General features: G+C 42.3%; 1 protein-coding gene across 3 annotated transcripts; it reads left to right on the forward strand.

Annotated features, from left to right (window-relative positions):
- The first annotated feature begins 1,576 nt into the window (after positions 1–1,576).
- On the forward strand, positions 1,577–14,018 carry Mtfr2 (mitochondrial fission regulator 2). Of its 3 annotated transcripts, none has more exons than XM_055599427.1 (8): positions 1,577–1,732; positions 1,949–2,049; positions 5,807–5,911; positions 6,303–6,418; positions 9,922–10,157; positions 11,090–11,408; positions 12,177–12,348; positions 13,362–14,018. In XM_055599427.1, the coding sequence occupies exons 2-8, from the start codon at positions 1,987–1,989 to the stop codon at positions 13,365–13,367; spliced, it is 1,017 nt and encodes a 338-aa protein (XP_055455402.1). In that variant the 5' UTR covers positions 1,577–1,732; positions 1,949–1,986; the 3' UTR covers positions 13,368–14,018. The 3 variants fall into 3 exon arrangements, with proteins under 3 accessions (XP_055455402.1, XP_055455400.1, XP_055455401.1); XM_055599425.1 differs by having other exon boundaries at positions 1,676–1,732; positions 9,922–10,145; XM_055599426.1 differs by lacking the exon at positions 1,577–1,732 and having other exon boundaries at positions 2,000–2,049; positions 5,756–5,911.
- The last annotated feature ends 219 nt before the right edge of the window (positions 14,019–14,237 follow it).

The raw sequence follows: 14,237 nt of genomic DNA on the forward strand, positions 1-14,237 counted from the left end.
TGCCTGAACTGTTTCGACAGGTATGTAATCACAGCTGCTAAGAGTTGAGTAAAAAGTTCATGTTAGTGAGGAATATGGGTTTGAGGGCCAGCATGGAATATATATATTTAGCTCTCTCCTCCTTGCTCCTTTTCTCCCCCAAATCTTCCCCGTCACCCCTACCCCCTTTGCAAAGAATCCTGTCACCAGACTGAAGGAGAGCCCTCATATTCCTGCCTCCAGGTGCTGGGATTATAAGACCTTGTTAGTGCCTAGTTTCTGTTAAAAACAAAAAACATTTTGCTTGTGGTTGAAAATCTAGCTGGTGCTGAACTGTAAAGGTTTGCTCTTCAAGAATATTCTAATTCACAGCACCCACATGGTGGCTCATTCATAACTATTCTAGGGGACTCCCAACAGCCATGTACATAGTGCATGTACGGAAAACATTAGTACAAAGACCTTTTTAATGGTTTATTATGTGCATTGCTTTGCCTCTGTATGGGTGTGTTGGATCCCTTGGAACTGGAGTTCCAGAGAGCTGTGAGCTGCAATGTAGGAGCTGGCAATTAGATCTGGGTCTTCAGGGAGAGCAGCCAGTGATCTTAACCTGCCGAGTCAATTCTCCAGCCACCAAAGATGTCCTTTATGGTCCACGTATACCTGCGCAACCATGAGCACACTATCTACAAAAGCCTGCAGGGGGCATTAGATTCCCTGGGGCTTGAGTGTATCTGTGAGCCATTATGTATGAGTTGGAAATTCAAACCAAGAACTCTGGAAGAACAGCCAGTGCTGAAATCTCTTATCCTGATAGCTTTTACTTAAAAAAAAAAAAAAAATTATTAGGTGACTTGCCAGACTCCAGCGCCCTCACTCAAGGACTCATTAGATAGTCCAAATGCCTCAGACACAGCTAGCCTACCCGAGCTGTCGGGCAGAGCTGCTTCCAACTTAGGTCATCCCATGGCTGCTTGCTAGGGATCATGTCCTCCCTGCTTCCATTTTTGGAACCCATGGGACGGCAGGATGGGAGAAATGGGAAAGATGCAGAGTGGGGGTCCAGGGAGTTCAATACTCAATGGCTCAGGCAGCTAAGGTCTCAGATTCTATCATTGGGTCCTACACGGTAGGAGAGAACCAACTCTCAAAAGTTGTCCTTTGAGTTCAAGCGGGTACTGTGAATTGTGCTCTGGTGGCCACGAACACACTAAATGCATGTAAACGACTGGATATTGTGGCTCAGGATGAGTCATCTCAGCATTTAGTTTACGGCTAAATATTTTCGCAGAATGACCAAAAAGCCTCAAGTTCGTTGGCGGAATTTTGTCGAATGCTGGAAAGGCGTGCCACCGTTTGGGCAGGGTTTAGAAGGCCCAAACCTGTCAAAGGCCTGAGTGAATTCCAAGGTCCAACAGCTGATAGCACATACAGCATGCGTCCCGCGCATGCGCCTTCCTATGGCGGCGATTGGCTCCTGACCTCCAATCACAAGCGGTGCCCGGAGTCTTGCCCAATGGGGACAGCGTCCTGTTTCCGGCCCGCGGAGCTCGAGTTGCTGTGCAGGCGGAAGCTGCGAGCCGTTGCGGAGGAGCCCGGTTCGGTCGGCGGCGGAGTTCTTGGCGCCCCGGCGTGGAGCAGTGCAGTGGGAAGGTGTGCGGCGAGGAAAGAGCGGCGGGGCGGAGCCGAGTGTGTCCAGGGGCAGCAGCACTCCCGGGACCTCTGCTTGTCGGGGCCTCTTCACAAACACCCGGTAATGTAGTGAAGTTTCATTTTTAGTGCTCTCGGACCCCCCACCACCCCCGTGTTCACATTTTCTCTTCGTCTTCCTTCAAAGACAACGCTCTCCAGGAGCAAAGGAGCAATTACTTGAAGTGTAATATATCATGAAAGGTCTCTGGAGGCTCTTCAGTGTGATCTGCATGGCAGTTCCTTGGCAATATTAATAAATGATAACTTCTTTTCTAAGGTACCAACGAACAATGTTTCCTTGAGCTTGCTTCACCAATGTCTTTCATTCTGAATATATTAAGAAACATGCTGGCATATTTTGGTGTTCCCGTAGACCAGGTAAATGCCTTTTAATTTTGCTGGCTTTATATTGGAGTCTTATATTATTGTTGTTTTGAGTCAGAATGTTATGTAGCTCAGGCTAAATGTCTGGATTTTGCTGACTTATTCTTGGGTCTTATTATTGTTGCTTTGAGCCAGACTATCATGTAGCCCAGGCTGTTCTTAAGCTCCTAATCCTCTCTCCACCTTTCAAGGGCTGGGATTAGGATGAACACCACTAGGTTGGATTTTGGTGTGTAATTTGAACATGTTTTCTGCCCTGATTAGTTTTTATTGTCAATTTAGAATTAGAGTCATGTGGGAAGAGGGAACCCCAAGGGACTGCCTGTCTGAGATTGGATTTATGGTCCTGTCTTCATTGTTGAGAGGTGCATTGGGCCAAGCCCTGTGGAGGATAGGATTCTTAGGCAAATGAGTTCTGAGTTGTGTAAGAAAGCTAGGTGAGTTGGAGCTGGGGTTTCTGCTTCAGGGGTTTCTGACTTCCTTCGGTGATGAATTGGGGCTGAGAAGTTGTGCTGGCTAGTTTTATTTTAACCTGAGAGGAGAGAACCCTGCTTGAGAAATTGTCTCATAAGATCACGCTGTAGGCACGTCTGTAGAGCATTTTTTTTTTGAAGATTTATTTATTAGGTGTACAACATTCTGCCTGCATGTACACCTGCATACAGAAGAGGGACCAGATCTCATTATAGATAATTGTGAGCCACCATGTGGTTGCTGGGAATTGAACTCAGGACCTCTGGAAGAAGAGCCGGTGCTCCTAACCTCTGAGCCATCTCTGCAGCCCGAGCATTTTTCCGTTTTTCTGTCCTGACTTCCTTTCGTATGAACAAGCCCAATATCAGCTGACATGCCAGCTCGGACAGGGGAAGTTCCACATGGTTTCACCCCTATAGGAAGAGTTACAGATGGTCAGTGACTGCTGAGAGGAAGAATCAATTGAGGACTGAACTTATGCTTATGCTATCCCAAGCTTATGCTATCCCAAGTGGTCAACCCTGGACATCTGTATATACAGTCAAAGCTAAATGGACTCAGTTGGTTATGTGTACATATGTGCATGCATACATGTGTGTGTGTGTAGATATACACACACGTATATTTATATATAAATACTAATTAAAGGAGAGAGCATGGATTTGGGACAGTGACATGAGAGGAGTTGGAGCAGGGAGAGGGAAGGGGCAAAGTGATATGGATGCAGTTAGGTGCGGTCACTGCTCATCTTGGAAGTCCACTCAAAAACAAACAAGAAAATCCTCCAAAAACTATTAAAACCAAACAGGAAGAAAGCCCAACGTGCCTCCAGAAAAAAATTTACCTCTCTTTCTTCCTTCCTTCTTTCCTTCCTTCCTGCCTTCCTTTCCTTTTCTTCCTCTTCCCTTTCTTCCTCTTCCCTTTCCTTCCCCTTTTCCTCCCCCTGTCTTTCTCCTTTTCCCATCCTCCTCCCTTCTTCCTCTCCCCCTCCCCCTCTCTCTCCCTCTCTCCACTATTTTCCTTACCTGAGACAGTTTCTCTATGTAGTCCTGACTGTCCTGGACCTTGTACCCCCCTGCTTCTGCCTCCTGATTAAAGGTGTGTGCTGAGACTGAGGGTGTGTACTACCTATTCTAGGAAAAGTTTCTGTGCTTGGGCATGGGATTGGATTGGAGAAATCTGGAGGATGTGAGGAAGGGAGTGGTGTCAGTAACCTTTTTTTAAAAAACTTTCGAAAAGAAATTGAGAGAAGCCATCAGCTGGAGGGCGCAGCACTGTTGTTTCTTTTTCTTTTCAGTCTTAGAATTTAGATATTAGTTTCTTTCTATTGCTGTCATCAAACATTGACCAAAACCAAATTAGGGCACGGAAGTGTTTATTTGGCCAACAGGCTTCAGTCCATCAAGGGCATCCAAGTCAAGAACTGAATGAAGCGGGGGGGGGTGTGTGTGTGGTGGTTTGAATAAGGTATGACCCCTATAGATTCATGTGTTTGAATGCTTGGTTCATGGGGAGTGGCATTATCAGGGGGATGGCCTTGTCAGAGGAAGTGTGTCACTGTGCAGGGCTTTGAGGTCTCATATATGTTCAGTGTTACACAATCTGCTGCCTTTGGATCAAGATAAAGAACTCTCAGCTTCTCTAGCACCATGTCTACCTTCAGGCTGCCATGCTTCTCTCCATGTTGATAGCCCCGCTGAAATGTTATCCTTTATAAGAGTTGCCTTGGTCATGGTTTCTCTTCTCAGCAGTAGAACCCTATCTAAGAGGGTGGATGGAGGGGTGCTGTGTACTGGCTTGTTCTCCATGGCTTGCTCAGCCTGCTTTCTCATGTAACTCAGGGGTGGCACTGACCCTAGTGGGCTGTACCTTCCCATACCAGTCGTTAATCATTGTGATTAGTGATTGACTAATCACTAATGTTCATTATGTTAATGTTCTCTATGGACTTGCCTATAGGCCAGTCTTATGGAAGCATTTTCTTAATTGTGGTTCACTTTTTCCAGATAATCATACCTTGTGTCAAGTTGACAAAACACTAGCACAATTAACTTCAGTATATTTGAAAGTTCTGGTTAAAAGTTTGAAATACAAATGAGAAGTGACAGATCAATATACTGGAGGGTAGTGGGAAAGGGAATCTAAATAAAAAAGCCTAGGAAGGAAGAGAGGGTTCTAGTTTAAACAGAACAAAAATGAGAGATGGTGAGAGAGATTTTTGGATGATGAGAAATGAAGCATGTCAAATAGAAGTCTGGCTTTTGCTTTTGTGTTTTTGGGAATTAAACTCTGAGATGTTAGGTCACTTGTATGCCCTGCCATTGGCGTGAGGGGACCTCAGCTTACAGGGACTGGCATTGATGTGTGGGATCTCAGAGATTGCATGTAATGGCGTTGGTGTAGTGGGGGTGTCAGATTGGCGGTAGCTTTATTTGCTTAGGCTAAACATACCTGACATGAAGGGACTGTTTGTGAGGACCCAGTACTTGTGATATCGACATAAATTGGTAATTTTAAAAACATCTTTTGTGATCAAATTTTCGATCACCCTGCCTCTGTCTCCTAAGTGCTGGGGTGGAGGTAGACAACCCATGCACACTCACCACAGATAGTAGATCCAGTGTGAGAATGTGTTTCCATTTGCATGGGTGTGGAGGCCACAGGTCATTCCTTGGGACTTTGACTAGTCTGTTAAATCTTTTTTATTTGATGTACATTTTGCCTATGTCTTGCAAACTTGTATATATGTCTTGCACCACTTGTGTGCCAGAGGGGGACATCAGGGGCATACAGATTGTGAGCCAACATGTAGATGCTGGGAATCAAACCCAGTGTTTTTAACTGCTGAGCCATCTCTTCAGCCTCTCACTCCCGCACCCCCTCTGTTTTATGAGACAAGGTTCTCACAGGCCCCAATTTAGCCAAGCTGCTAAGAAACCTCAGGGATTTGCTGATGTCTGCCTCCCAGTTCTGGGATTACAGGAGTACATCCGCATGTACGGCTTTTTTTTTTTTTTTTTTAAACATGGGTTCTGGATATCACATTTGGGATCTCATGTAGCCATGTTAAATTTTATTGACTAAACTGTTTTCCTAAGCCCATACTGTAGTGCTTTTTCAAGATAAATATTAATGAAGTTTAAGTCTCTACTTTAAGAGTATGCTTGTTATGTTTTCTTTGTAGAAATAAATGTTACTACACCTGTTGCATCTCTTTTTTTCTTAGATATATAAACATACTTAACTGGGGTATATTTTAAACAAACCCTATTTGTAGGACTTGCTGATTTGGCAAAATAGAGACTATGGGTCAGCTCGGAGTATCATTCGTATTATTGGGAGAATGCTTCCTTTGGAACCTTGTCGAAGACCTAATTTTGAGGTAAGGTAGTCTCCATGCATTATGTAAGCCCTGTGTGTGTAAAGTAATACTAGGCATTTCCAGGGATTTAGGATAGAAGGATAAAGGAAGGAGTGTGCCTGTAAGCCAAGGACCTTTAGTTTACAGATAACTCACCTCACACACGTTTGTTCCTTCAGTTATATTCAGAGACAGGTACAAAGAGTACCTGGTCTTGTTTTTATCTTGCTGTATATTTTTGCTATGTGATGGTGTCTTTTTCCTTTGCTAACAGGTGTGTGCATTTCTATTGCATATTTTTTTTCCCCTTTTCTGCTTTGGACTGTCAACTTATTTACTATGAGGGAGCATGAGGCAGGTGATTTCTCTCCTTTCCTGTGGTGCTCTGACTTTGTTCTTATTTTTGTCCTAGTTGCTCATGCACTTGATGAACTCTAAGGAGTCTGAGGATTATGAACCTGGGGTTCCATCTTTTGCTGATGTTTTGTGTGTGGCAAGTGATGAAGAAGCCAGCTGCCTCAGATTTCGGTAATTTTATATGCTTGCTTTGGGATATGGGTGAGACTTTAGTCTTTTCATGCGTTGAAGTTTGTTCCTAATGACTGGAGATTTTTGTTCTATTTTTGTGATATGCTGTATTCTGATATTTTCCTAATATGGATGGCTGATGGCATCTTGATTTCTAGACATTCTTTAGTATATATTAAAAAAATGATTTTGCGTTTAAATTTTCGAAAATGATTTTCCCCTTGATGCATAAATGCATTTTATTTTGATCAGATCATCCCTCACCTTCCTACTCTAACTCTTCCTATGTCCTCTTTACTCTCTTTCCAATTTCATGTTGTCTTGTGTGAGTGTGTGTGTGTGAGAGAGAAAGAGAGAGACAGTGTGTATGTGTGTACGCGTGCATGTGTGTGTGTGAGAGAGATGTCTACTGAGTCCAGTTAATTTTGCATGTACATGGTTGGGAGGATTGTCTTTTAGGACTTGCAGTATATTGCTTCAAGATCATTTGGCTGTTAAAATTTTCATTGAGAAGTCAGCTGGTATTCTAGTGGGTTTGCCTTTATCTGAGTTGTAATCTCTTTCTTGAAGGGTGTGTATCATTTCTTTTTCTCTGTATATTTAGTGTTTTAACTATAATATTGCACGGAAATTCCTTTTTTATCCATTGTGTGTTCTGTGTACCTCTTGGCTCTGAATGGGCATCTTCTTACTTAGTTATAGGAAATTTTCTTCTATGATGTTTTTGTGCCTCTGGCCTGGAATTTTTCTATTCTGATGATTCACAGATTTTCCTCTTTTCAGGGTATCCCAAAGTTCCTGTGTATTCCTTTCTTTAATTTACCATTTTATTTGATTGCATGGTCCAGTTCCTCTATCTCTTTTATCTCTATCTCCCAACACTGTTTTCTACCACATCCATTCTACTGGCAAGGCTTTTCACTGAGTCTTTTGAATGGGTAGTTAAATTTTTCGTTTCCGTCTTTATTTGTATTTCCTTCCGCATTTTTTCACTCTTTGCTGAATTAATTTCCTGTCCTGAATTGCTTCATTATTTCACTTGTTGTGTTTCTTGGGCTTCAGTCAGGCATTGATTCTTGTCCTGTAACTCCATTCAGATATTTGAATTCTTTACAACTGCTCTTTTAAATTCTTTGTCTTGAGATTCGTTTGAATTGTTTTGGCTAAGGAATATTGTTATAGGATTGGTGAAGATTGGTGATGTTTTCATATTGCTTATATTTTGCAACAAGGCCTTGGGCATCTGGAGTTAAGTTGTGGAATTGATGGGAGTTTTGTAGTCTACCTATGTTGAGTGGGTGTTTGGTTTTGCTTTCTCTGTTATCATATTTGGACTGGTTTCAGACCAGGTAGGAAGTCCTAGAATTGCTGATAAAGGCTTGTGTGAGTGTTTGGGTGAGATCTCCCAAGACAGGTGGGATGAGACTGAGGTGTCAGCAGAGCTTTTGAATACTTTGTGCATATTTAAACTAATATAAGGTCTAGGAGGGAGTGGCTCATCAAATGGGTATCAGCATCATAGTAATTTTTCTGTATTATAAATAAAGCATTTAAAAATAAATGTTAGATTTGTGCATTCAGCCCTCAATCATCATTTCTACATGGGCTCTGTACCCATGGGTTCCCATATAGGTTCTACACCATGAAATCAAATACCATAGATAGAAAATATTTAGGGAGAAAAATCCAGAAATTTCCTAGAAGCAAAAGCTAGAGTTTGTTGTATTTCAGATACTATGCTGGATTTACAAAAATGACGTGACCTAAAGGTCTTGAATTGGGTATCTCAAGTACTTTAGAAATAACTTAGAATAAACAAAGGGTATGTGTAGGTTAAATGTAAATACTGTGCCATTTTGTATAAGGAACTTGAGCATCTTTGGCTTTTGGTGTGTGCAGCGTTTCTGAATATTGAAGTGGCTATATTTCAAATTTTGGATGTATTTATTCTTTTAGGAAGTACTGACATATATTAGAATATTCAAGTAGAGGCTTTTAGCATTGTGAATGTCAATTAGTCAAAGATGCTTTCTAAATTTGAGAGACCAAAGACTTAAAAATCAGTGGGTATTGTTTTAAAGTTTAAGGCCTGAACTAAGGCTAGCTAGGTGGAGACATGTCCAGTTATGCTCTGAGGGGAAGAACTAGCCTTACTGCAATTCTTTCCCCACCCTCTAATTATACAGTTGCTGGGAAACTGGCCCATTCCCCCTAGGGAGGGACACCAGATCATTAATGGTTTGGGGACCTTCCTATAGCCAATCAATTCAAAATGTAACATCCCTTTTGCGTTTCGACCAATAGATGCTTGCCAGGCAGGAATTGCCCCTGCTTTGGGCACACTGGGAGGGACCGGAATCTTTAAATCACCCAACTAACCTGAGCACAAGGCTCTCACTGCTTTGGCGGCTCTCACTGCTTCGGCCTTTGGTGTGAGCCCAAGCTGCAGCTTGTAATAATTTGTAATAAAAGATGCTCATGTGTTTTGCAATGGACTTGACTCCTGGTGGTGGTCTTTTAGGATATTGCAATTCAGGCATAACAAATTTATTATGTGTCAAACTGGTTTATTAATTTTCAGAAATTTAAAAGATATTATCCGACCCCAATATAGTACTGAATGCAATGCCCTTCAGAGCCTGATGTAGAATTTCTGAATAAACTTAAACTATTTTTTAATTTTTTACAATTTATTCATTTTATAACCCAATTATAGCCTCCTCTGTCATCTTGTCCAGGTCCCGCGCTCCCTTTCTCTTCCCCTATCCCCTTCCCCTAGTCCACTGAAAGGGGGAGTTCTTCTCTACCATCTGACTCCAACTTTATCAAGTCTCATCAGGACTGCCTGGATCCTCTTCATCTGTGGTCTGGCAAGGCCCTGTCGCCAGGGGCAAGTGATCAAAGAGCAGACAACTGAGTTCATGACAGAGGCAACCCCTGCTCCCCTTATTCGGGAACCCACATGGAGACTGAGCTGCCAATAGGCTACATCTGAGCAGGAGCTCTAGTTCCTTTCCATGCATGGTCCTTGGTTGCTGCATCAGTCTCTGCAGGACTCCCTGGGCTCAAGTTTTTTAGCTTTGTTGGTTTTCCCTGTGGGGTGCCTGTCCCCTCCAGGTCCTTCTATCCCCATTTTCCTCTTCTTCCATAAGACTCCCTGCACTCTGCCCAAAGTTTGGCAGAGTTTCAGCATCTGCTTCCATTCCCTGGTGGGTGAATCCTTTCAGAGGACCCTCTATAGTAGGCTCCTGTCCTGTTACCTCTCTTCTACTGCTGCTGGTGTCTATCCTGTTTGCCATTCTGAATGAGGTTTACGGTTTCTCTGTGTAGTCTTGGCTGTCCTGGAACTCATCTCTAGACTAAGCTGGCCTCAAATTCAGAATGCTGCCTGCCTTTTGCTTTCCGAGTGCTGAGAGTAAAGCTATGTGCCACAACACTGGGCTAGAAATTTTCAAGTGGAACATTTTTTTCTCCCTTTATTTCTTCTTTCCTCTAACCCACAGACATAGTGTATGGAGGAAGGAGGAGGAAAGGGAAATTGCTCTTTTTCATCCTTCAAAACTAGTTTGGGACCCTTCATCACCTGCTCTGAGACAGAACAAACCAGTGAAAAATGACCTTTCAGTGAGTGACGCTGCAGTTAAAAAGATAGCTGCCCTTGAAGATGAGCTGGCTTTTCTTCGGTCTCAGATTGCTGCAATTGTGGCAATGCAGGACCCGAGAGAGGGTAAGGAGACTGGTAAGTGGTTGAGAGTTTTGTTTCTACTAGAGTAGTAGTGATGCCTAAGTCAGCACCATTCTGAATGTAAACAGTAAACACACCATAAAAGACTTGAGGATCATTCAGAGTAAACCAACGGCTATTTGTTTTAAGAAGACATGGCTTCTAGGTAAGCTTAGCTACTTGTTCAGTGAAGAACTGGAAGCCAGGAGTGGTGATTCATGCCTGTAATTCCAGCATTTAAGGGGCTGAGGCAGGATTGCTGAGAGTTCTCAGTCATTCTTTGAGATCAAATCTCAAAAAACAGAAATAAGGTCTGGGAATGTAGTTCAGTTGGTAGAGTGCTTTCCTCACGTTCATGAGGCTTTGAGTTAAATTCACAGTATCACATAAAGCAGGGCATGACTGTAATTCTAGCACTTGGGAGGTGGAGGCAGGAGGATTAAAAATTCAAGATCATTTGTAGCTGCACAGAGTTTGAAGCTAGTCTGGACTTTATGTAAACCTCTCCCAGAAACAACAAAACAAGATTCATAAGAGAATTAAATACTGACTTTAGGGTATCACCCGTAGAGTCATATGCCTGCTTTTCAAATGTCATTTTGGAGTGGATACATCAATCTGAGTACATCTAACTACAAGTTAATGTTTTGGTTTTAAAACTGGAGAATGAAGTTGAGATTTTCTGTGGTTTTCTAGAAATCACTTTATCTCCTCTGTATAATGCATGCTTTAGGGTGTGCCCTGAGACACCCTGACTGGATTAAAAGTGACTTAAAACTTGAGGTGGGCACTCAGGAATTACTAAGGTGGGTTTGCTCGCTGTCTTGGCTGCTTGTCAGTATTAGCAGCATTACAGAGGTTGTGACTGGCTAGATTCTCACTGCTTTTATATATTGTGCCAGAGGATTATGTGTGGTTTGGGATTTTCACAGACGTCTTTGCTTTAGGCTTCATTGACTTGAGTGATGGGTGCAGCATGGAACAAGCACCTTCGCTGTCAGTGACCACTGGGCTGAGTGGAGAACCGGACCACTTTCCAAGTGTGGTACTTTCCTCTTCTTCTCCACCTCCGCCACCGCCTCTTCCTCAGTTTTTTCTCCAGCCTCCAAGTTCTCCTCCCCCACAACCTGGATCTGCTCAAACATGTGAAATGAAGTGGCACTCAGGTGTTAAGAAGACCCATGATAGCCAGAGAGTTAGTGATGTTCCACACATGTTGGATGTTCTAAAGGACATGAATAAGGTCAAACTTCGCCCTGTTGAAAGGTGTGTCACCAGAACTTGGGAAAGGAACTGAAATTTTATCAGTTGTTTTCAGAGAAATTGTTTATGCAATCTGGGTATTTTTTACCATCTGTGGCCACGGTTCCTAGTCTATGGTCTTATCATACATCACTGTTTTGGGTATGTTAATTATACTTATTCTATGCTATAGAGGATTTGGAATACAGTCCTTTCTTCTACCCAACATTTTGCCTTCCCTGAGGTTGGTTACCATTCAATGACAAGTTCCAGAAGTGGCATGATTAAATACTTGTAATTGAGTGAAGACCAGCTGAACGATCAAATTAATGAATGATGGTAATGGTGTTTTTTTTTTTTCCCCCATGGAATCTAGTCCTTTCAGACATTCTTAAAGATTTCTTTAAATTCTCCTATTCAGTGCTGTTAGACATCATGGCACATGCCTATATTCCCTATGCTTGGATAGCAGAAGCAGGATCACAAGTTCAAGGCCAGCCGGCCTGTCTACCCAGTGACTTCTCCAGTGGGAAATTTAAAGTTATAAGTTAGGGTTTGTAGCAGTGAAAATGAGGAACCTCGGGTCATGACAGGTTGTGGGAACCCCCAGCCCATGTATTCTCTTGGTTTTCTTATTTTGAATTTTTTAAAACTCTATTTAGATTCTTAATTCATGGCAGAGATCTCTCGAAGACTAATTAGATTATAATATGCTTATATTACTGCTGTGTTTGTGAACAAAGAGTTAAAATTGCATCAAAGTTTTAATGTATTTGTTTTTTTTTAAAATAGGTCACCAGGGGGTAGACCCATTCAAAAGAAGAAAAGACAAAGTTCACAATGGGATCCAGTGTCTGTAATATCTAATGCACTTAAGCAGAAGTTTGCATTTCTAGATGATTCCTTTGACAACGAAAATAGATCTTGGGAGTATTCTCCATTTTCTAGTCCAGAAACTTCAAGGGTGAGTTGTGGTTGTATAGCATTAACTTTTTTTCTCAAGTATGCTCTTTATGGTTGGGCTTTTCACACAGGTATCTTGAAATACTTGTATTAGATAGGTTATACACTGTTTGTTTTCTATTCTTTATTTATTTGAGGTGGGATCTCACATGATAGCCCAGGCCGGCCTGGAACTTGGGGAAATCCTCTTGTGGGTCCTGGTAATTCAACCCATCCTCATGCCTGAATGCAGGTGCCTGTGCTGACTGAGCCATTACCTGTTTTCTTTTTAATTGCAAGCATGATAGAAGACTTACTTTTTTAAGATTTGTTATTCATACAGAAAACATATATGTCTACAGTCTAGAAGAGTGCACCAGAGCTCATTATAGATGGCTATGAGCCACCATGTGGTTGCTGGGAAATGAACTTAGGACCTTTGGAAGAACAGCCAGTACTCTTACCCTCTGAGCCATCTGTCCAGCCCCAAAGACTTATCTTTTTTTATTTACGTACGTCAATAGCACTTAGTTTCAGGCTGGATATAGGGGTCACACTGTTGTTGACTGTAACCTTTTTTGGTTTTAATGTGGGTGAGATCCCCCCAGAGGTCTGTATTTACAGCACAGTGGTAACTGGCTGGTGGTGTGCGCTACTACAACGGCCTCACGTCATAGGGGTCATGATTGTAAAGGGAATTGAGGGAACCTGGCCCCTTCTGGCTCTGTCTTCTAATTCCTTGCTCAAAAGGGGAGTGGTTTTGCCCCTCTTTGCACTCCTGCTATGGTATATGCTCCTAATGGCTGCCAGGTTTGAACTGGGACCATGAACCCAAGTGAACTTTACTCACTTTTGAGCCCTCAGCTCTAAGCACAGTCCCTGTACACCTTACTCATTGCTTGTTGTTGAATGAATGAAACCTCTAAGGATCATCTGGAACTTGCCTGCCTTCCTGCTCTCTGTCTCCTCCCTCCCTCTATCTTTCCTTTTTTAGCATTTTATTAATTTTTCTGTTAAACATTTGCTTTGTTTCAGTTTTGATGTCACATTTCTCCAAAAGAAAGTCCGTGATCTAAGGGAAGGTGATAATGTAAGAGCAGTTATCTAAAGTATTGGAAGTGAAACCTGTGCCCACACTCAGAAGGACAGATCCAGGCATGCTGTGTGGTGTCCTTCGCTGCCTTTCAGAGAATCATAACCTCTTTAGGGTGATCAAGCTGTACTCTGGAACCTCTCTGCGCCCAGCCTGAGGAAGACATTTAAACATTGGAAGATCTGGCATGTAACTGGCGACTGAAGAGAGTTGGGTGTATAGATCCCCCACTGTATGAGAGTGCTACTGAAAATGAAATATATGCTTCAGTGATTTTCCTAAAATTACGGCTTCTAACTTAAGTGCTTTTCAGTTTTGTAAACTGGTGTGATACAGTTTATTTGGCCTTCAGCAACTTGGAGATTTCCAGTGACCAAGAGATGATAATTTTTTTTCATTGAGATAAGCATAGTTTTAGTCATGTAGGATTGAAATTTCCAAAATCTTGAGGTAGTAAGTTATTTTGACTGTCAAGTGCCGCAGGTAGAAGTAGAGTTTTGATAAGTTACTCACACTGGCTTTGCACACACATGTGCCTGGCATGTTTCCTCTGTTTTCTATTATATCTGTACCCCCTCTCTTTGGTAAACATATTGTTAATAAATGGATCTTTTGAACTTGTTGAGTTTTATAACAATTCAAGTTATATTAAGTCTGATTTCTTTGTGACAAGTTTTTGGGGTTGTACTCGTTTTTAAATTCTATTTTGGGGTGGGTATTTAAGCCTCTTCTTCCCTTCTGCAACCCTTTACCCCCAGGTAAGAGAGAGAAGGTTAGGGGGGATAGGGGGTACAGACTGCTTTACTTCTCCAGGCTGT

The sequence above is a fragment of the Psammomys obesus genome, unplaced genomic scaffold (assembly GCF_907164565.1).
Source record: "Psammomys obesus unplaced genomic scaffold, mPsaObe1.curated_primary_1811, whole genome shotgun sequence".
NCBI classification, from domain to species: Eukaryota; Metazoa; Chordata; class Mammalia; order Rodentia; family Muridae; genus Psammomys; species Psammomys obesus.